The sequence below is a fragment of the Coffea arabica genome, chromosome 2e, assembly GCF_036785885.1.
Source record: "Coffea arabica cultivar ET-39 chromosome 2e, Coffea Arabica ET-39 HiFi, whole genome shotgun sequence".
In the NCBI taxonomy this organism is placed as follows: Eukaryota; Viridiplantae; Streptophyta; class Magnoliopsida; order Gentianales; family Rubiaceae; genus Coffea; species Coffea arabica.
Genome location: NC_092313.1, coordinates 32,795,949 through 32,819,309, shown reverse-complemented (window position 1 = coordinate 32,819,309; position 23,361 = coordinate 32,795,949). Strand labels below are relative to the sequence as shown.

Genomic DNA, 23,361 nt, shown 5'->3' with positions numbered 1-23,361 from the left:
TAAGCTTTTAATCTAGCATCAACTGCATCTATCCACGGGAAATGTTCTAATCAGAGATAAATGTGCATGCCATCAATGAAAAAGATAGTCGTGGTTTCTTTTATTATTACAAGATGCACAATTGACACATCTAAGTAGTGAAAATCATGCTAAATGTCAACAATGGAAAATGGCATGTTACAAGAACCTAAATTAAGAGTTCTTTTCTTCATTTTATGAACCTAATATACGTAAAAGATTATCAAAACCTCAAGCACTAAATAAATAATCAAATTTACTACACCCACTCTTGGTTTTTGTCTATTTGCATACCATTGAGTGGACTAACTTCTATAGAAAAATTAGATGTGTATGACTTCCACAACCCAAAATCCCAAATCAATTGAAACTTAATAGACAACCAAAATTAGACTTACTACAACTGGAAAGCATACACAGAGACCAAAAATTAACCTTGACGGGCACATCCAGAGAAAATTCAAGACATAACAACCAAGAAATTGTTGCAAGAGAAAACAAACCAAAGGTTGCAAAAGAAAAAGAAAAGGACTAGCTTTTTATCCCAAAGAGTGAATTTTAAATTTCCATAATAGAAAAACCTTAAAACTCTTAGCTAAGTGATAGGGTGCATTTTAGTAGGTTATTTTGCTAATATTTCATAGTTGTTGGACTAAATATTACACTATTTGGTGGATTCTACTTAGGTTATGTGTTTGGTGTTAATTGCAGAAATTGGTAAAGAAAAAGTGCTGAAAATCAACATTCCAAAAGACTTCCTGACAGTTAGGTGTGGGCACACCTAATTCCGGCCTTCAAATCCGATTCTCGGGATTTATTGCACGTGGGAGGCTTCCAAAATTACATCAAGAAGTTGGCTACAAATTGGGAAACTAGTGGGACCACTTTGAGGAAAGAAGAAAGTTGAGGAAGTTGACTTGTAATAGGACTCTCTTTTAGGAAGTTGATTGGTATTAGATTACCAATCAATTAGGAGAAAAAGTAGGGAGAGAATCAGCTGAGCATGTCAATCATGATCCTTTGTAGCTAGGGACAAAACAACAACATTTTTCGGTTGTCTTTTACTTCCTCTGTTGACCGAATTTGGGGAGACAAAAAAGTGAAGGCTTTTCTCAATTGTTTCACATGGTTTGTTCTCCATAATGGAGAACTAACTTCTTATTTCTAGTCAAGGGGACAACTGAAGATTTGGTTCCACAATAACTGTGAAATCTAAATTATTTTAATTGTTTCCTTCATTTATTGGTATTTGTATGTTTCTGCTTTTAATTGTTATAGCTATTTATATGATTGAATATTTGCGCAAAATTTAACTATTCACGTAGTCTATTTGCTAATTGGGGGGTACTTGAATCCTTAATTGTTCGATTACTTCCGTCCCGATAGCAATTGGCATAATTGGATTTATGTCAAAAAAACATACGATCTAACGTAAACAAACCCTCGGAGCGTGTTTGTTAGTTAAAGTTAAGCTTTTCTAATTCTTAATGCAATCTAGAAATTAAATCCTACGGTCGTACCTAGAGTTATTTCTTGGTTAGAGAAATAGTTAACGGTTGTACCTTAACTATCGAAAAAATAAGGAAAGACTGGTTGTTTATCGCATGTATGACAACTATAACCAATCTATTAATAAATGTTGGAATTATATTTGAATCGATGATCAGTTGCATGAACCATTTCTGAAGTGTATCCTTGGTTCTCAATTAATTATTTTTCGCATTTAATTTATTTAGTTAGCAATTCATTAGCGTTTAATCCTAAAATCCCCCGTTTGTCTTGACTCAAAAGGAAACAAACTTTTCCTCAGTTCCTGAAGAGACGATCCTACTTGCCACTGTCTACTAGTTAGTAATTTTGTCAATTAGTCAATTCTGGTATATTGGATTAAGCACGCTCTTCAGAACCAGGGTGAATCAAGTAACCCATTACACATCTAGAGTCCCTGCTCTAGTACTTGGAATTGATTATTAGCTGCTTTTGGTGGTTGTTAGGTTTTTTTATTATTATTGCACAGACTCAATAACCTGTCACTAAAGGCACAAGCTTAGATAAAAATAGAGCATGAGATGCAAAATGAGATGGCAAGAGCCCCAAAACATAACCACGGAAACTCAAGACAACGAATTGTTAGAAATAAAATAGAAATATTTACCTTAAAATACGATTTGCTCGGATAGTGGCCAAGCAGCTGGCTTCGCCCTTTCTAAATTTAGAGGGAGTAGTTAGTTAGAAGAATAGTGCAAGAGCTGGTGAAAGAAAAAGGGAAGGAGGATCGAAGGAAACTTAGCAGCTATATGTTGTCAGGCCAATTAGAGCAAAACCCCTGATAAACCCTATCAAGGTTTTCTCCGAGTAATTCTCATTTTTTAGCTCAAGACCTGACTTTTTTACCCGTCCAAAAAGGCTCAGTTCTCACTTTTAATTCTCAATTAATCGTGTGAGACCCAACCCATCTAAGATTTACTTTAAAAACAGTAACATTAGATGAGAAAGTAGTAAAGTATTTTGATTATAGGGTAAATTATGCTATGAAAATAGTAAGTTTGAATACTGATTTGTTAAGCATTAGTTTTGCCAAATTTACTACTTAATAGCACAAACTTACTATTTTATATGTGAAACTTACACAAATTTGGGCTAGTAAATTTAATTACAATAATAGTAGGTTTTGAAAGACAAATGGTAAGCCTTATTGATCAAGGGTAGTTTTTATAAGTGACTAAAATTTACTACTTCATTGCATAAACTTACAAATATATTTGTGAAATTTACTTAAAGCTAGGTTAGTGTTAGTAAATTTTTTACAATTATAGTAAGTTTTGGAAGATAAACTGAAAGTTTGTACATTGAAAAAGTAACTTGTATGGATGACTAAAACTTACTACTTTATTGTCTAAACTTGCCATTTTAGTTGAAAAACTTACATACAACTAGATCAATAAGTTTAATGAGGTCAATAGTAAGTTTTGCTAGATAAATGGTAAATTTGGCTATTAAAAAGGTAATAGTAAGTTTTTGTACAAATTTACTATTTTACTTTTTTATTGTACAAACTTACTATTTTACTTGAAAAACTAACATACAGGTAGACAAGTAAGTTTAATCAAAATAATAGTAAGTTTTGTTAGATAAATAGTAAATTTTACTAATAAAAAGGTAACTTTTGAATTTTGGTACTTTATTGGACAAACTTACTAATTTACCTCAAAAACTTACCTATTGCTAAACTGAGTAAGTTTGACAAAAAATATAGTAAATTTCATTAAGATTCAATACTAAAAATTAAATTTTGTTAAGTACTTAAAACTTATCATTTTACAAGACAATCTTACTAATTTAGCTGAAAAGTTACATGTACTTTGGATGAATTATTCAATTCACAAAAAAAAGGAACGCAAAAAGCTGTAAACTGTCATAAAAGTAAAGAAAATCGGATGTTCAGATCAACTGATATTATTTTATATTAAGTCACCCAATAGCATCGATACCATAGCACTATTCAACTTAATGTATTCATATTTCAAGTTTCAGATTTCAGTTTTATCAAACGCATCCTTTGTCTTTCTTAGCTTCGACATTGTCTCCAATTCTATCTCTTATATATCACTACCTACTAGTTTAAGTCTTAATTTTGCAAAAAATAAAGTCGATGTGGAATTTTTAAATTCTCACCAAGACCGTAAATAACATCAAACTAAGTTAATGAATTAAATCCATCCTTTAGGGTAAGTAGTTGAATGGACAATTAATGCACAATTGAAACTCACTCTTTACAATGCATGTCTTATTCTTAGCGTGGTCAAAAGTTGTTGCATTTAATTTGGTCAGGTTTGCATCTCTAAAGGATAAAGCCAACACTGCCTTAAAATTGGAAGAAGGGTCTTTCAAAAAAAAAAAAAATTGGAAGAAGGGCCAAAAAAAAAAATCATCCCCAAAGTAGTGTGAACTGATTACAACTCATAGAACTATAAAAAGTCACCCTTTTGTACAACTTTTGGATGCAATTATTCTGCATCCATTGCTTATCGGCCCAATCCTAACATTTTGTTTCATGGCATAGTCATATATAGATAAATGCTGGCACAAACTTATAATTTAAGCAACAGAAAGAAACAAAATTTAGTGATTGAATTTAGTTTAATGTTTCATCTTGAAAAGCAAAAGTTGCCTCCTTTCCACTAATATAGGACCTACTAATCTCCAAAGTTATCTCCTTTCTACTTAACATTATCACCTGCCAGTCCTTTTGCCCGATGGTCACTGCCAAGCATTTAAGTCTTAATAGTGTTGGGAGGTTAAGGGTTCAACCTTGCCTTCCACCAAATTGCTACTATATATAGCTGCCTTCAGTGGCTCCCCATTTCTCTAGATTATGATAGATTATATTATAAGGCTTAAATTCTTTCTTGGGTTGTAGGTGAGGGTTCAAAACTCACATGCAGCAAAAAAAATTTAAAAGTAGTGTCATAGCACTCCCTTAGTCTAGTTGGGTCTGTATACCCACTAGCTCCTAACACAAGCCTTCTTAGGCTTTCTCTCCCCCTAAATTAGAATAGAGTAGGTTATACAATGTATCGTTGCTGGCAAAAAAGAACAAATGTATTTTGCTCTTAAGTCAAAAACATGAAAAAATCTAAATAGTGTGATGTATATTGCTTTCTACCAAAGTCTAAAAGAAAAACATTGAAAACTGCACAAAAATTTTCTAATCCCAGAAACCTAGAAAGTTTAAAAAAAATTAATACATTGTTGAAGACAATTAATAAATTGTCAAAAGCAATTAAAAAATCTTTAAATCACTAACCGAAAAGGCAATATGTGTTCTACATGAATTAAAGAGTGAATCCATAAATTAAACTAACAAATTAATTACAAAAAACCTTGCCAGAAATAAAAATCAAATCCTAATTTAGAAAATTCAAATTCAATGACCTAACCACGAAGAAAGTGAAAGAAATTGCAACCGTACAGCGAGTCATACAAATCGTGTGATGATGACATGGATGCCATGTCATTCATGATGCTTATGTGTATGATGACTGTATAGACACGTCACTAAGCAGGACATTACGTATCTGCCACGTGTCGTCCTCGTCAGAAAAAAAGGGCGCCGTCCAGTCCTTTAGTACGGGTGGTTCTCCTCCTCCTCGCTCCAGGCGTCGTCCTCCTGGGCCGCCACGGCTTCATGAACGCCGGAATCCATCTTCTCCCAAAAATCCAACCCTCAAAACTCCTTCTCCACCTCATTGTTCCACCTCAATTTCATCTCTTTCTCCCAGGGAATTTCCAATTGAATGATTGTATCATCTTCAACCATCACAAAATTCCTTCAATTCCAACCTTATATTTTCAGCCGTATCAGCCCCAAGTAAACCTATTCATCTCCAGCAAAATCAACAGGTGGATGCAAACTATCCATCTCCAGCATAAAAAACCGGAGTATCGGTTTTACTTTTTTGTTCCATTTTAGTTTTTTTTTTTCTTCTTTGTAGGTATTTCTGTTTTCTGTCCACTTGCCGACAAGCAAGGAACCTCCCTGTCTTGGTTATTTGAGGAAATTTCAAAGTTTGTGTTATGGTTATGTTTGTTACAAGAATATAATTGCTGGCTTCTATCTGATCTCGATGACAAAAGGTTTAAAAAAAAAAACGTAAGATCCTCTGCTTCTTAACATTTTTAACTCTTTTTATCTTCCATGAACTCTTTTCGCTTATGCTCACAGTTTTGATTGCTTAATTTATGGTAGCTTTTATTAAGATCATTTTGTATTTTTCATGTCTATTAGTTTCACAGCTCACATTCTTTCAACTTCCACCTTTTGCACTTCCATTTTGATGGTCTGATTGCAATGCTTATTAAATATGGTGCAGCAACCTTTTTGCATGTTATCTTGTTTTTATTAAGAATAGAACAATAAAAGGATTTCACCGGTTTGGTTCTTCAGGGTTCTTGTATTGCTCTTTTTTTTTTTTTTTTGGTTAATATCAAAACGTAGTTATATGAAGCTACTTTGTGCTAGAGATTTAATATGAGAAATTGCAGTTGAGGTGCAAGTTATCTGGACTTTTCTAGCCAAATAAGAATTTGAAGCGTATGGTTTAAAGAGGACCTTAAGTGGATCATTGGTGAAATTAGTGACATCTTGATACTTTAAAGTACCCTTTGTGCAAAAGTTTTAGTGAATTGCAGGTATTAAGTGACTTTGTTGTGTATCAGCAAACCTTTTTATGTTATATTATGAGAGACATACTGCTTAGGCTTCTCTGGTGTTATGCTAATATACAGATGCAGCTTAACAGTGCATGAGTAATTGCAAGACAGTCTGAAATTCTTTGAATTGGGGGAGTAATGTTGGATAGGGTCTCTGAAAATACAAAAATGCTAACCCCTAACATGAGTAGGATAATTACATTTTATGCTTGTGATTGTTTTCTGCCCAACCAATTAAGACCATGTTAGTTATAGATTAAGATACTCTGGTGTTTTGAGGAGGATCCCAAGCTTTAAAATGTTTAGAGTGAAATTGACATAAATCACAGAGGCATACATATAGTATTTACATGGCTACCTAAAATTGAAACACATTTAGAAGAAACATTAATCTTTTGAGAAAACCTTTAGCTAAGGGCACTTTGGGTGGAGTCAGGTATGAGTCTCGGAGACAAGTGTGGGTTGAAGGCCGTACTGTATATGTATGTGTAAACATATATAGTTCTATTCCTAGTATATTAATAGTTATTAAAATCAAAGAGGCTAGTTAGCATCATAAACTGATTTTTTCATTCTATTTTGAAGCTTTGGTTCTCTGCATTTTTAAGAATTAACTTCTTTGGCCTAGAATATGGCATCTTATGCACTTCATCAAGAGAGATTCTAAGTATAAGGTGAATTCTTTTCCTTAATATTCTGTAATTTCCTCTTTGCATATTTGTCTTTTCTCTGTCATAATTAAGGGGCTTACCTTGGCTAGTCCCCTCCCCCCTGCCTATGTTTTTCATGCACGCTCTTCTCCTGTTCATTCTTTTCAATCCTCAACCCCATCTCTGCCTTGCATTGCTTTCAAAATCTTCTCCCTTGACTAAATTAAGTCCCAGAAATGCTGCATAACACAGGCAGCAAAGCACATATTCCTCCAAGTTCTGCAAACTACGTCTACTAAATCAGAGCCTATATCCTCTATGCTTGTATGTCTTTAACCAAGAGGGATGATTGGTGGCTGCATAGCCACCTACTCAACTATTAGGTTGTTATTTGGGTCCTATTATATGTGGAAATATATCAAGCTTTAACCCTTTTACTGCTCTAATTACTTTTTCATCACTAGGCACTTGGGTTTTTTTTATTTTCAAAACCTTGTCGCAAAAGATTCAAACAGAATGTGCACTACATGAAGAAAGAAATTGGTTGTGGCAGAGGGCGGAGGGCGGAGGGGTCAAGAAAGGATGGATACAGAATGGTGTGAAAATGGGATTTGATTTTCTCTTGAAACACTTGAACTCTATGCATATAGCGAATAAGTTGTACAAATAAATTGTGGTATCAGTAGAGGCAAAAACAGGAGCTGGCTAATGTTAGAATCGAGGTACAAAGTGGGTAAGAAACTCTTAGCTCGACTGGGCTATAATGTTAGAATCAAGGTAAATAGTGTGTGTATGGTAGGAAACTGTTAATTCAACTTGAAGCTTTGCTGAAAAGTTATAGCTTGCTTAAATGTTTCACTTCTTTCCACTGTAAAGCTGTATTTATGCACCCAGAAGTTATAATAATGCAGTCAAGTTCTTAATTATTCATTACTTTACAGGATGATACTTAAGGCAATGATGAAAGGCTAAATTGACCACCGCAGCAAAGATTTTCTTGGAAACAACAATTTGAATCTGCTTTATGAAGAACTGAAATAGAGTAATAGCACAACCATTTGTTCATACCAAAAGGTTTTCAGGTGATTTAAAGCTAAAACTTCCTGGATCTGTACTTCTCTGGGAAGTACTGATGAAGTTTCATTTGATTCTCTTTCATTTTAACTAGTTCCCTGATACACTACAACTGTGCAAGAACTCGTTTGTCAAACATTTCAATCCCTCTGCCTACAATATCACACCTAATTAGACTCCCAATTGTATTCATGACCATCTTAATGTCATCCCATCCATTCCCCCGGGCCAACTTCTTATACAGATAGCTCTCAAATGTCATCCTCTGCACGTACTCATCCCCACACAACTCCACTAATGCCTCCCTAGCAGCATTGCTACCATAAAACACCCTTTGCAACAAATCCAAAAACCTGAATGTAGTTAAATACTTCTCATCCCACTTCTTCAAATACTCCCTCTTTAAATCTTCTTCACTAATCATTCTTTCACCTCCCTCTGATGCCTTGACAATTGCTTCCCCGCACATCCTTCCACTCTTGGCAGCAAAGTAAATTCCCTCACCAGAACATTTCGTCACATATCCGGCTGCATCCCCCACCAGAGCCACTCGTCCCCTGACTCTAACTGGACGTGGATGCTCAGGGATTGGATGAGCCTCAACTTTAATTACTTGACCGCCATGAGTTTTTGGCCTAACTCTTGCTCTTATGCCATGTTGAAACATCTTGATATCCTTCTTTGAGCATACTGTCCCCGTTCCCACTGCCACATGATCGCACTTGGGGAAAACCCACGCATAAAAATCAGGTGAAACATCATTTCCGACATACATTTCAGCCAAATTTTCATAATATTCCATTTTCTCCTCAGGCAACTTAATCCTTTCTTGAAAAGCAATAGCACAAGTGTAATCTCCTGCTTTTATGGCCTTAGCCACCTTGCTGTTGGCTCCATCAGCACCAATAACAACATCAACAGCAAGAGATTTCTGTGAATTATTCTTATTATAGTGAATAACATATGAAGAGCTGCTTGTTAGGGGAACCTCCACATTTGTGACAAGTCCTTTGATAAGTGCGGCGCCACAAGACTCAGCACGGCGGCGTAGGAAGTCATCAAGCACTTCTCGGCGGAGCATGGAGATGAACTCATGGGGCTTCAGAGTTTTACCAAAATCAACGGCCAGATTGGACGGAGATATTATCTTCATGCGGGTGACTTTCCGATCAATGAGGTGAGGAGGGATGGAGAACTCATCTAGCATACAAAGTGGGATTGCTCCACCACAGGGTTTGGCAGTAGAGGGGCTGCGTTCGAAGAGGAAGGTCTCTATGCCACCAGCAGCAAGTGCTTCAGCTGCAGAGGATCCAGCTGGACCTCCTCCTACCACCGCTGCCCGGAGCTTGCTGGAGATGATGAATGTGGAGGGTTTTAGCTTGGGTTTAAAGTCAGGTGATTTACATCGGGTTTTCAGTGGCATAGATAAGGAGTGGAGTGGATGAAACAGGTGAGTTTGGGCGGCCATTTCTTGGTGGTTTGTGGGGTTGTGCAATAACCAGCGTTCTTAAGGTCGTTAGTATATGGAATCCCACCGGTGAAAGTGCATATGGTATGGTGAATGCAACAGGGTTTTGTTTAAAATTGATGGGAATCTTTGATTATTATGTAAAGTTGTGCCATTAGTGAATAAAATATGTACTAATGGTGCTTTGTTCTTTGGATTTAGTTAAATTAGTCTATTCTTACCCCACAAAAAAAAGTTAAATTAATCTATCAGCTCCTTGGTTGTACAAATCCAAGAGGAAGAGAGGATAAAGGCCTCGGGAATTGGAATATAATACTTCATCCGTCTCGTATGATCAAAGGGAGTCTAACTTTTTATGAATAATGGTCTGATTATAATATTTGTATTTTTTTTTATATTGTTTCAGTAAATTCAAAATTTGAATTTAAATAATAACATATATATAATTAAAGGGGGGATTGTATTGAAAGGAGAGAATAAAAAGTTTTAGGACATTTCAAAATAGAAAGTATTGACATTTTGATTGGGCCGCAAGGAGTAGTGAGTTTAATTTGACAAAGAAATTCTTTGCAATTGCGTGCTTTTAGGCATAGAATATTGTATAACCATGTGCAGCTGTGTATTTATGCTCAACATTTGCATGCTATCAGTTGACATTTAGGAGGAAAATAACATGAATTAATCTTTTATATATTAATAGTATATACACAATTATCACTACTGATTTAAAATTTAAAGTTCAAAATTTGCTCATATGTCATGAATCTAATCGATAATACTGTATGAATTATTAGTGTATATAAGATTTATTTAAACAATAATACATAAAGTGTCAAATCCCTGACATACCATTTTGCTAAAAGACATAACTTTGATTAATGAAACCGCCAATTTTAATTCAAGACCCTCGTGCGCATAGTCCGACCTTCCCTTTCCCCGTGAGGATCGTGCAACGTTCTCCATGTATCTCTCCTCGGCTGAAGTACGAGGCTCGTTCTCAAAGCCAGCGCTGAAATCTCCCGTTGCTCCTTAGTTGACAAAAACCTCCTCAAGCAAGTGGTAGACGGTGCAGTCATCTTGAAATTTTAAAATTTTTGGGTTCACCTGACAAAAAAAAAAAAACACAGCCAAAAGGTTATTTGAGGGAGCAGCAGGTATAATCTGATTAACTTTTAACAGCCATAAATTGATATAAAAATAGTTTACTTGACAAAATATACCTGTGCAAGCTCGGCCCACTTGCTATCGTCCATGAGACAGGTAAAGTTCTGGCTATCCCAACCCAGTCCCGTTTCCCGCCTCTTGAAGGCAATGTACAGTTTGGTCAGTTCTCGCAAGGCATAGTATTTGGCTCGTATACTGTCCGAAGTGAACGATGTGCCATATTGGCCGTTCAACCGCTGCTGAATTTCGGGAACCATGTAGCTACCAATATTATTGTCCTTAATTTCACTAGCTCTATGCATGCTGACAAGGCAGTTGGCAATTTCTATTTCATGCTGCCTAGTGAAATAAAATTTCTGCCCACCTAGATTGCGCCTTTGTTTTCTCAACTTATTAACCCATAAACAAAGGCAATCAGACACGTTGGTAATTATACCTCGAGGCAAAACAGAGATGAAATAATAAGTAGCGAAAGTAGAGGACTAGCAGGTATTACCTTGTAGTAGTTAGAAATGCACTTTTGTAAATCGTTTTCCCCTCAAGCTGAGTTGGATGCACAACAATTCTCACAATTTTTCGTCTTCAATGCTGTGTTCATTGAGGAATAAAATTAGTCACACTAAACAAGACAGTGAACAAAGTCAGAACCATGCAAACTATACCTTTGGAAGCACGGCGAGTAATAGGGGGCATGTAACCTTAGACAACAGCAATGAAAACACCAACCAACCCTGTTTTATAGCACCAAACAGCAGTATGAAGTTAGACTGCAGATACCAATCTCAGTAATAGTCGGAGAAGACAATTTAAAATCACAAAAATAGCATCAGACAGTTCATTTTGGGAAAAACACGAGAATTAGTGCTACAATAATACGAAAACATGACTGCAGTCGCATTAGCAAAGCTGGACACACTCATGGAGGGGAATAATATGCCAAAGCACAATCAGAAGTAGCTCCAAGCCAATAATTTCCATCAGAAGCAGAAACATACGCTTCTTTCACTGAATTTAGGCAATTCTAATGAATCTCAAGCAAGTAAGACATTTTGGTTAATCGCATATAAGGACTATCGAATGCATCCACCAACTCCGGCAAAACAGCACCCGACAAGCATTGAAGAACAGGAATTTCAGCTACACATCATTCTCCATTAACTTTTAAAACACAAACTACAGTAAGAACCACTCATATTACTATTCGTTCAACAGCTTTTCCCTCCTGTACAGTTTCACTTTTAAATAACCTTAAAACGGACACACTCAAGATTTTACTAAGGTTTCTGGTGTCATTCAGAAATCTCACTGGCATAGGGAAAGCTTAACAGCTCAAAATTTGCCAACACAGAAAGAAGGACAGGTATTCCCTTTCAATTTGATCCCAACTGCACATCGAAGATGAACAGCATGCACAGAATGGTATTTCTTGAATGAATTGATATACATAATTGCGGGAACAAACTACTTCAAGTCATGTTTTGAATAGAAAGGAAGAAATAGGCAGTTTTTAGTTAACCAAAGTTGTATTCGGTTGGACTACAAAATTTTAGACCTGATATGAATTGAAGTCAATGCCGTATTGTGATCATCCATTTTCTCAACATATATAAAACAAATCTGACGTCGAATTCGGAGCAAACTAGTTTATCGTCTCAATCATCACACCAGCTCAATTTTTCGTGGTTCATTCTCAGCATTGGTGAGAAATGGTTCATCCACCACAATACTCTGCACAAATAATCTCTACCTCTACTGTCCAACATCTCTAAACGGCTAAAACAAAAAGTGAAAGCAGCAAGCAAATTTTGACCTCAGTGTCTAAAATTTTTAACCTTCCGGACAGCAAATTTTGAGCAACCCACACATTATTCTTTACAATAAGCAGCAGAAACAGTAAATTGAAAGCTGCAGAATGCCTGAAACATAACCTTAACAGTAAATTGAAGAGCGAAGAGGGGTCGGAGCTGTGGGGGTTCGAGATGTGCTATTCGTTGTGGAAGGGGGTTAAGATCATGATGGATTGAAATGCGAGGGTGGGCTCTTGCAGACAAGGTCGCTCTCAAAGAGGGGCGTATTAGCAAGATGGATCGAAGAGTGAAGAGGGGGTTAGAGCTCAGAGGAGGTTTGGATTTGAAGTCGCGAGCTGAAATCTGCTTCGATTACTCACAAATTTCGCCTCTCGATGGCCGGCAATGGTGCTTCAGAGGAGTACTTTGCACAAGCTCCTGACCAAGTCCCTGTTCTGAATCTCTCTTCGCGTTCAATCTCAGCAAATTGGGAAAGTGATTTTCGGTAGTGTTGGCAAAGGAAAGCCGAAAACAAGACAATTGAGTATTTTGCCAAAAACGCTGCAATTTTATTATTCTTTCACTGTAGATCTACATAACAGTATATGCTGTTCCTCAAAGACAAATACAGTTTTTGGAAAAAAAAACAATCCAAACGGACCCGTTATATCTAATATTCATGTGCATAATTCGTACTTTAATAAATTCTGCTGCACTCTCCTCACTTCTTAAATTTCGTCCCTCTCTATATTAAAAAAAATAAAAAATAAAATAAAATAAAATCTCAACTAGATCAAAATGAATTCTAAATTACTTTAGTTCTCTAATATGCATATTTACTTTTTAGTAGTTATTGGTCCTCCGACAAAAAAAAAAAAAAAAACTCTTTAGTAGTTATTAGAATCTGATGGGTCATCGGGTCCGGTTCTTCTTATCCAATTTTAATTAGGAGCAATAATATTTCGGGTCGGGGCAAATTGAAAACTTCATTTTAGATTACTTTGCACAGAGATTATAGAAGCTAAAACCCTTCAACAATGGAGCCTCTGCTAGGGTTTACTGAACCACCTGCTAACGACGTCGTTCTGGACCAATCACACAGCTTCAAATTGGTACCATGGATTAGCTGGGACGAGTGGGACTTTGTCAGAATCTCCCTCTTCTCTTCTTCTCCACCATCCGTTGCCTCAGCTCTCCAACGAGTAATTGAAGGCCAAATTTAAATTCATCAATTTATTATTTTTTTCTCATTTATTATTATGTTAAAGAATGATTTTTTTGGGGGTTTCTTCAGATTACGGCTTGGCGGAGCAGGGGATGCCTGCCTGTAGTGGTTGAAGTCACTGCGTCAATTGTAGAAATTCAGCAGAAAGATCCTTTTTTTAGGTAACCCTGATTTACAAATTTGATTAGTTTAAGGTGGCTAAAAGTGAATTGGTCTGTTTGATGCTTTTGAAATGAACGTTCATAAATAGGACACAGTTTTTATGTATTTACCTGTTTGTAAGGCCATGAATCATCAAAATGTATAATTTATTTGGAATATTTATTATTATTATTATTTTTTGTTTAGAATGTACTTACATGATGTTTGATTCATGCCCTTCGTGAACATTGCAATCTGTGAATTTTGTGCTGATTGGAGGTATGAATTTTTACTGTTTAGGCATGACTTACCTGGAGAAGCTGTGGACTCAGAGGAAATGCTGGCCATGTTGTATTGTATGGCAATCATGAGGTAGTTCTTCATTACTTAGCAAATTTAATGTATTTTTACCTCTGGGATCAATTGAGCTATCTCATCATATATGGCTTGCTTATTTAAACTAGAATGAAAGTGCTCCAAGAAGACTGGGTTTTTCAATATTGACAAGTAATTGTGGTGTCAATGGTGAAGATTCAATTGGTATACTTGTGTGTTGTTTAAAATGCATCAATGAGGTGATGAAAACATTTTGCTAAGCTCTGATGGTTAAGTACATGAAGGAATAATGGTTCAGTTCTCGGGGAGTTATTTACCCCTGGAGATTTTAAAAACTTTTGGTTTTTAGAGTGTTATTGTGCCAGTTCTTTATTTTGTTGTGATTGGCATGAATGAATACAAAATTTTCAGAAGAAAATTGAAGTGACTTATTAAATAAAAGGCAGACAGTAAGAAAATCTTTTAAAATTTCTGTAGTGCTATGTTATAGTATAAGCAGCTCTTGTCTATGCCTTTCTCTTGCATTCATTGTTTTCCAAGGCATCCAATTAATGTCATTTTTCATTTTTCTTCACTCTTCATTGCCTACCTCATTGGCTGTGTGATGGAAAGAAAATGTTTGTCAAAACGGGGTGTGAGGGCCATGAGTGCGTGTATACTTAAAACTACAGTCATTGAGTAGTGGCCCAAGTACTTATGTGACCCCTGCAAAAGTATGCCTAATTAAGAACCTGCTTCATGTATCTTCCTTGCATGCTTTATTCTATCCTTAAACTCGTGCTAAAAATTTTGCTTCTTGTCTTCTAAGGCTTGTCAATGGTGTCATTGAGAAAACTCGCAAGAAGACAGAGGTCTCAATAGCAGAGGCTGCTGGTGCTATTGGTATTCCACGTATGCTCATAGATATTCGTCATGGTAAACAACTTTACATCCTGTTTCTTCATTTCTTATTTTACTCACATAGTTCTTCTAAGAAATGTAGCGACAAAGTTTTAGATTACGCAGATCACCATTTGATGTTGTAGTAGCTGATTGTCAGCATATAAGATGCATAATATTGGTTAAGCTTCCTTGTTTTCCTGTACTTCCAAAAGAAAAAGGAAAAATGGGTATTCATCTGTTCCCTTGATTATTTACCAATGCATATTTTTTGAGTTCAATTCCTAATACGAAAATTAGTAATAAATGATGTGGAATGGCTTGACTTATGGATAAGTTTTCTTCTGAGTTGGTTGTTCTTTATTTGTAGAGGGCTCTCATCGTGATCTCCCTTCTCTTCACCTGGTTCGTCTTGCCTCCATGAAGGTAGCATTTTGTCCTTGATCTATATATCTATCAACTGTAGTGCTTACTGGAATTTGTCATGCATGAACTTTTTGCTTGGCTAAGAGAGCACAGTAATGGAAATTCATTTGAAGTTGCACATGCAAGCTTTGTGTTAGAACCATAATTGACTTAACATACTTCTTAATCATTTCAATTCTTTGTATGAAATTGAAGATCACAGCTTTTTTAACATGATTTTGACGTTCAGGCACTTGATTGGTTGAAAGAATATTACTGGGAACCTCAGAAGAATGCTATTCCAAATCAAGCAGACGTAATTAGCAATGCTAGAGTGGAAATTAAGCATAGGTTATATGAACTGGCATCTTGTTTGAGAGCAAAGTGCGGCTTGAGATCAGGCTCTTCACTAGTTAAAGGGAAACGTGAGTGGATACCTTCATTCTTCACTATGTTAGTTCATAATACTCTTTTCATGTCGAACTTTCTCTATTTGAAAATAGATGACAGAATGCTCTCTTTTGTCCAATGATTTTCGCCTGATTAGTTCCTTTATATGCTTAACCCTTAGATGAAATTCAAAGTTTTCACCTTGCTTTGGCAGCACAATAGACTACTTGTTAGAACTTCCAGTCTTTAATAAATTAATGGTACCAGGGCACTTTGTTACTTCTGCTGTGACGCATCCCTCAATTCTAGTCTTTACCATTTTAAAAAAGATCTCCTTCGTCTTGAACATTCAAATATTCAATATCATGTGACTTAGAGAGATAGACATAGAGGAAGAGAATTGTTACTGTTGAGAATAAAGACTGTAATCTTAGCCTTCCCTTGTTGGATTATTCTTTGTCAATGATTATATTCTTATATAATTTACATTGATGCTTTTTCAGGATTTAAGCATTTAGAATGTCTTCATGGGCCTAACAAATTTCTCTCTTTAATGGCCATGAAGCATACCAATTCTAAATCTTCTGGTGAGTAAATCTGTTAACTGTAAATGAACACTTGACAATCCATGGTTTGGAAAATTATTTGAGTTTTCCATATCTAAACTCAATGCATGCTGAAGAAGATTAGATGTCAACTTAGTTGTTTTAATCAAAATTTTGGAAGGCATGCCTTATTCTATATGGCCTACCAAACAGAAAAGTTTATATTCCAGAAAATGATTGCTCAGATACCAGGAGACAAAATAGCTTGCTAGGTCAGAAAGTGGATAAGCTGGTATTTCCTCTGTCATGCATAAGTGCATATGGTCCATTTTTTCTTGAAAGCTTCCCGATCATGTCTCCAACGAAATGCTGTAATTTTTTATGATTTGTGTTTACTGGAAAAAATATTTCTATTTTCTAAGTGTTCATCAAACAATAGTTGTCAATATGAAGTATTTCCTGTACTATTCTTGAACTGTTTATGTATCTCTAAGGCAAAATTGGAATAAGTTCGCACCAAAATCATAACTGATTGGAAAATTACATTAGAGCTAGGAGATGTGTGAGTTCAGAAGGTAAATTTTCTTTGGTCTATTCCATGATATCTTTGAAGAGTATTTACGAAATTTGGCTGAATGACAAAATGCCTGGTATGAAAAACATATTTTTCTTTGGACTCACTTTCAGCTTCTGTTAGCACACGTCATTTGACTATTGACTAGCTGTAGACATCCTGTCTTCATATGGCCCTCATCACCAACAGTTTTCCACACCCATTAAATCCTCACCTTCATGAATAGAACAATGTGTTCTCCTCTTTCAACTGCTTCTAGTTACAATTTGATTTCCCTCCCTTAATTAACACCCTGACATGAAAAATTAAGCTAACTATGCTAGGATTCCATTTGCTTGCTTACTAGTCAGTATATCTCCTACTTTTGCTAGTTACCACTGATGGAAACCTCTGATCTCCGACTTTCATTACTAAAATTAGTCTTACCTTATTGAGAATGTTACTGCTTCTGTGGTTACAGTTACTCTGATTCTATTTCTTTAGTTCTATTGTGTTATTTGTATTGTCGGCTATCATAGTAGCAAAGGCAATGGGCATAAGGTAACAATAGGAAATACAATAAGAATGTTTCTTTACCATTGCTTTCAAGATGGCTATTTTATTGCAATCATAGTTATGTCATATTTTTCGAATTCATCCATACCAAAAAGTGGGAAAAGAAAGGTTCTTTTTTTTTTTAATTGTGTAAATGTTCTTTGTAGGAAGCTCTTTACCGTTAAGTAAATTTGGCCCTAAGTCTTGGATAAGACATGCATTAAACTTGAGGTTACACTTGAGGTTAATGTCAGTTTTATTGTATTTGTGGTGAGTATGAGATTTTGAGTTTCGCAAGCCCTGCGGTTAAATAGAAAACAGTAAGATAGTGAAAGTTGTCTATGGGACATGTAGTTTTTATTATATGGATGAAATTTTTGAGCATTTTTCCATTAATTTCTTTTACTGAAAGAAGTTATCAAATTGGCAGAAATCCTCATTTCATGTTTGCTGGCTGTTATTAGTTTCTAAGAAACAGGTAAACAAGCTGTTAAAGAATGTTCGACGGTTATATTCTTCCTTCTCTGGAGAAGTAGTAGATGTTCTACTGGAACTCTTGCTGAAGGCAATGGATTTGTCAAACATGGTGGAGCTCTGTGAGAATCAAGAAACCAGTCATAGATCTGAGACTACACCAACTGTGTTCAATGCATGGAAACCTGTTGTCATAAAATTGTTCAAGAAGGAACCAGAACTGCTTTGGAGTCTTCTGAAGGCTGTGCTTATAAAGATTGAGACCAAGGGAGGCAACAACAATGAAATAGGTAGGTAAGTACCTACTGAGATTTTGGCATTTCTACATGCACAGATACATACACATTAGATGTCTTGTTAAACTGCACTGATATTGTTGTGTAACCTTATAGGTTTAGATTTTTCACATCGTCACCAATAAAAAGCTTTGGTTTCAGTGAATAGCACCTAAAATCGTATGCAATACTGGAAACCCAATCACACTGTTATACCTGTTCTGCTGGTTTCCCGAGTAGTCATATATCAGATTAAAGAATACTTATGGATATTTGGAGGCTAGACTCTTTAAGATGCCTTTTCCCATTAGACAAATAAATAGATACTCTTTTGAAAGCCGATAAGAACTAAATACAATTCACAGTTTGTCATCATGCAAAGTTTGTCTTTATATCCCTTGTGTTAATTTCAAATGATAACATATTATGTTTGTGACCTGATGATAAATAATTTGATCCCTCATCAGATGAGCACCTCTCCTCAGCCCATATTGATGAGTCTCACCAAATTGAACAACTTGCTACTCTATTTGAGTGGCTTGTCAGAAATCTTAGTGCAGTGAAGCCTTTGGAGCTCAAAAATTCTGGTGCCGAATGCGAAGATTTTCTTATAGAGAAGAATCATCCTAAAGCAACTATTTTTGAGCTTCTACATAAATGTCTTGTCACCTGCTCTCATGGCAACCTTCAGCTGAGGACTTCTGCTCTTTTTCTTGCCCGTATCCTGGGAGATAGATCTTTGATTTCTAAACTTGAGAAACTTTTACAGCTGACTGGACCGGATCTGGATGTTAGTGAAGCTTTCCCTTCCAATGATAGTGTCTCTGAGAACTTCCTTTCCCATGAACAAGAATCTATTGATTTTGCTGCCAGAAGCCTCGAGTTAATCAAACTTCGTCGGAGGAAGACTGAGAATTTGATGTCAACAAACAACAATGAGAAAAATACAAGATGGGTGATCGTAAAATCTTGGAATCCATGTCCCATTGGTATGTTGCCTCAGTCCCTTGGTTCTGCTGGCCGATTTCCAGTTCTTGACTGCAACTTTGAAGCTCCTGAAATCCCAACATTAGCAATTAGGAAAGATCAGTGGGATCCAAACCAATGCTCTAAGAAGAGAGAACCTCATTCTGTTGCCGATGATTTAGATAAGATGAATGTAAAGAAAATAAGAAAGACAATAGAGGGTTGTGAAATAGATGACCAGGAAAATCTTACTTCCGAAGATATCAAGGGGCATATGATGATAGGTGGAGTATGGAAGAAAGCTAGTGAGGAAGAACTACTTGCCATTGCATCAGCTGTAAGGATTTTAGTTTAGAGCAACTCTAGTGGTTTTTGTCGGAGACGGAAGTCACGGAACAGCAATTTTGATCCTTAGTTTTCAACTTCAAGAAATCTGATTCCTGGTCTGTCCCTTGCACCTTTCTGTTGTTTTATATTTACTAATGTTGTATTCTTTCATCTTGGTGGTTGTTACTTGTCGTTGCTCTGCTATGGCTTTTCTTTCTGTTTGTATGCCATTGTAATGTTGTAGATATGAAGGCTACAAGCAAAGTTATTCCATCCTGATTTTGGCCCTATCTGAAAACCCGTATGATTTGAGTTTCTTTTTCATAGATCAAATCAAAACATTTCGGTATTGAACTGGCCTGAGAGTGAAGAACTGGAGTAGCATGAGATGTATCAAGAAATGAGGGTGACAAAATGACAATAATGTATCCTGAAGTGATGCCCTCTGTAACAATATCAAAATGATTAGTAGACCGGGTCATATTGAAGTTTTTGCTCTGGGGTGAAAGCACTTTGTGATGTCCAATACAAACTAGTAACCTTGATTTCTAGGGTCAAGGAAAGAAGGATAGTTCACCTGACATGATTAATATGTAGGCTGTTGAAATACCCCCCCAATGTGTATTGTAGATTGTGAAGGATATATATGTTCATATACATAAATACATACATACATATACATGTGTTGAAGGTAGTGAAGGACATAGCTGACCAGTCTGACGCTTAATTTATAGGTTGCCTACCCAGTCTGAGCTGTTGATGGTCCAAATCGGAATGAGTTGCACAATGTTAAATCTAAGAAGAAAAGTGCAAAGGAGTTCGTGGTTGAAAACAAGATTAATCATAAATCTTAAAATCCATGGGAAATATTTGAATTAGGTCACCAAAATCTGTAAGTAGTGGTGGTTAATAGAAAAGTACAACAAAACAAACTAATCACATTATTCCAAAACTGACTTGAGAATTTATAGAGTGATTAGTACTACTGAAAAATCAAGCAGTAATGTGGTAAATCAGAACTTTACCACTCATCCAACACTGATTGCATGCATGTTTTCTTGCCAGAACTTTGCCAGTGAAGAGATCCTGCAGGGGCGACCTGAGAACACATTGAACACAAATCAAGGATTTTATCTTGACAACAGCAATTTTGTGGCATATGTGTTCTCATGTTGCCCCTGTTGGATCCTTCCACTTTTTATCTTTTCTTTGCCAAGTTGAAGAATTTTTGGACATAATAGAAATAGGATGGAAATGATGAAGCTTGATGTTATATATATATATATGTACACACGAGCAAAATTGTGTACTGCCTTGGTTGTACTGTTAACACAGACAAGAGAATTCAAGGTTAGTACAACCATGTACTCCTCTTTTATCTCTAACTATGAATAAGTCCATTGTACTATGTCAGTGTCAATTTTGTGAGATCTGGGCATTGTTGTACTACAAAAGAGTCCATCTTTGCCTTAGAAAGTGTCAATTTATAATATTACTACGATTCCAGAAAGTTGGAATCAATCTCTTCTCCAGATGGACCTTCTTTCCCAGAAGGTGGGTGCAAAATTAAGACTTAACCTTTCATAGATGGTCTCATAATCTTTGAAAACTGAAAATGATAAAGAGTAAATCATGGTAATCTCGTCTGCGTTTTTGTCATCATTTCAGCAAGATCCCAAAGTTTGCAAATATCGCAACGCACGTCCCTCGAGGAATTTTTTTCTTCGAATCTTTTTAACAATTGCCTTTGTTAATTAAAGTGAAAAAACATGTTTAACCCTTAAAATTATAATCACTTTACCCCCGTAAACTATAGTCCCATTATCAATTGACCCCCTAAAGTTATTTTTTAGGCAATTTATCCTACTATTAAACCAACTTAGCAAGTTAAAAAACTTTAGAAAAAAATACCCTCCTCTTTGTATAATAAAAATAATAAAAAGTTTAGAAAGGCTCTTCTCCCTTTTTAGTATCAAGGAAAAAAGTCAAAGTATTAATTTCTTTCTTTTTGGCAATCTTATTAATATCAAAAAAAGAATAGAAAGATGGAGAGGGAGAGAGCTCAAATTTTTTTAAAAAAAAAAAAATTACAAATAAGAAAGAATTAAATACTTTTATTATTTTAAAATTATTTCACTTTTCTGTTTACTACCAAATTTCAATCCTAATCCCGACAACCTTAATGTAATACAATAATGTTAGACTTTTCTTTATTTTCTTTCTTTACAAAATCTAATTTTCTTTCATCTTCTTTTCTATCTCTTTTTCTTTTCCTAGTATTAATAAGTGTGAAAAAAGGAAGTTTGAGAAAACCCTTTTATTTTTATGTTTTTTGATCTCCTAAAGTGAAAAAAAGGAAGAATAACCATTCCAACTTTTTTATTTTTAATTATACATAAAAAGGGTAAATATATTTAAAAAAATTTTACCATACTAGTTAGATTAACGATGATCTAAAATGCTTAGAAAATAATATTAAGAACTAAAGTGATTGTATCACTATAATCTAAACGAATAAAGTGATAATAACAATGTAGTAATGCTATAAAATAAAAGGGTATTTTTGTCCAAAATTTCTTAACATATTAAGTTGAATTACTTATGGAGGTAAAGTAATTAAAAGATAATGTTAGGGAATAAACTGGAAGCGGTGATATAGTTTAAGGAGGTAAAATGATAATAACCCTTATTTACTTAATTTGTAAACAGCCTAATTCACTCCTCTCCTAGTTTAGTTTGGAGAGCAGATCCTACATTAGTTTGGGCCCTACATTAGTTAATCTCGTATGAAAAGTAAATACTTATTTTTTTTTCAAATAAAAGCTTGAAGGAGTGCGCAAGCGCAATTTGTTGAAATTGCAAGGCAACCGCAAAGTAAGAAACAACTCAAAGTGTTTGCGGCCATTTCCTTGAGATTGAATGTAACAGCAGGAACATAGAATTTGACAGGAAATTTCGTTGGTTAACATTCAACAATTGAGGTGTAGTCAATTAAGTAGTGCTGGAATTTGCGAGAGTAAGTTCAAGAATTGGAAAGAAAAATTATGGCCTCTTCAAGCCTTAAAGGCGAATCATGGAATTCACCAACAACATTTAGCATCAAGAATAGATTTTACAAACATAATTGCAAGGCAATAATCAATATTTTGTAGAGTGAAAACATTCACACAAGTTGTCGGGTTTGTCAATCAGAAAAGGGTGCCTACAATTGGTGCCTTTTTTGGTTGTATGTCAAAAAATTCTATGTTTCATAATTATGGTTAAATTCATTTAATAATGTTTAAGGACAATTTAATTGATCATCTTAGCATAATTGCATAATATTTTGAAAAGTTGTGAGGCTAGTAAAATCCTTTCACTATAAATGATATAAGCATTGGGCCTCAAGATTGTAACGGGGAGATCAATGAAATTTATAGGAACGTCAGTAAAATAGTCAGTCAGAAACTTCAAGGAAAGTTTCTAAAATTGTTTCTTGAGAATTTATACATTTTGTAGTACGACTGAAAAAAATCAAGCAGTGGTGCGGTAAACTTGAAGTTTACCACTCATCCAACACTTGAGAATATTCTTGCAAAATCTTCCCTAATGAACACAGATCCTGCAGGGGCTGACCTGAGAGCATATGGGACACAAATTAGAGATTTTTCTTGACAATAGCAATGTCGTGACAACTGTATTCTTATATTGCCCCCTGTTGGATCCTTCCACATTTTATCCTTTCTCATGACACCATATATCTAACACAAGAAATTAAGAATGCATAGACATGACTAAGATTGAAGCATTTTTGGACATGACAGCACAAGGATAACAACCATGATGCCTGATGTGATACATGTAGGAGCCAATGTTTGGTACTGCCTTGCTCCTGTTATAACATAGACCAAAAGAATTCAGGGTTTGGTTTAGTACA

General features: G+C 35.5%; 2 protein-coding genes and 2 long non-coding RNA genes across 6 annotated transcripts; 1 reads left to right on the top strand and 3 right to left on the bottom strand.

Moving 5' to 3' along the window:
• Positions 1 to 7,919: 7,919 nt before the first annotated feature.
• Positions 7,920 to 9,797, bottom strand: LOC113732431 (uncharacterized). The gene has a single exon (XM_027258176.2). It carries the CDS (start codon positions 9,421 to 9,423, stop codon positions 8,062 to 8,064), a length of 1,362 nt encoding a protein of 453 aa, XP_027113977.2. The 5' UTR covers positions 9,424 to 9,797; the 3' UTR covers positions 7,920 to 8,061.
• A 357-nt stretch (positions 9,798 to 10,154) lies between these two features.
• On the bottom strand, positions 10,155 to 12,989 carry LOC113732430 (uncharacterized). Its single transcript, XR_011840719.1, has 5 exons — positions 12,516 to 12,989; positions 11,250 to 11,318; positions 11,084 to 11,175; positions 10,644 to 10,976; positions 10,155 to 10,527 (listed from the first exon to the last, which is right to left on the bottom strand). It is a non-coding gene; the product is annotated as an uncharacterized lncRNA (long non-coding RNA).
• A 177-nt stretch (positions 12,990 to 13,166) lies between these two features.
• On the top strand, positions 13,167 to 19,735 carry LOC113732429 (uncharacterized). Of its 3 annotated transcripts, XM_027258173.2 has the most exons (9): positions 13,167 to 13,576; positions 13,669 to 13,760; positions 14,041 to 14,112; positions 14,885 to 14,991; positions 15,326 to 15,381; positions 15,611 to 15,785; positions 16,254 to 16,337; positions 17,868 to 18,167; positions 18,620 to 19,735. In XM_027258173.2, exons 1-9 carry the CDS (start codon positions 13,412 to 13,414, stop codon positions 19,471 to 19,473), a joined length of 1,905 nt encoding a protein of 634 aa, XP_027113974.1. In that variant the 5' UTR covers positions 13,167 to 13,411; the 3' UTR covers positions 19,474 to 19,735. The 3 variants fall into 3 exon arrangements, with proteins under 3 accessions (XP_027113974.1, XP_027113975.1, XP_071936502.1); XM_027258174.2 differs by lacking the exon at positions 16,254 to 16,337; XM_072080401.1 differs by lacking the exon at positions 13,167 to 13,576 and having other exon boundaries at positions 13,669 to 13,758; positions 14,038 to 14,112.
• On the bottom strand, positions 18,735 to 20,682 carry LOC140036989 (uncharacterized). The gene is made up of 2 exons (XR_011840720.1): positions 20,471 to 20,682; positions 18,735 to 19,207 (listed from the first exon to the last, which is right to left on the bottom strand). It is a non-coding gene; the product is annotated as an uncharacterized lncRNA (long non-coding RNA).
• Between the last annotated feature and the right edge of the window lie 2,679 nt (positions 20,683 to 23,361).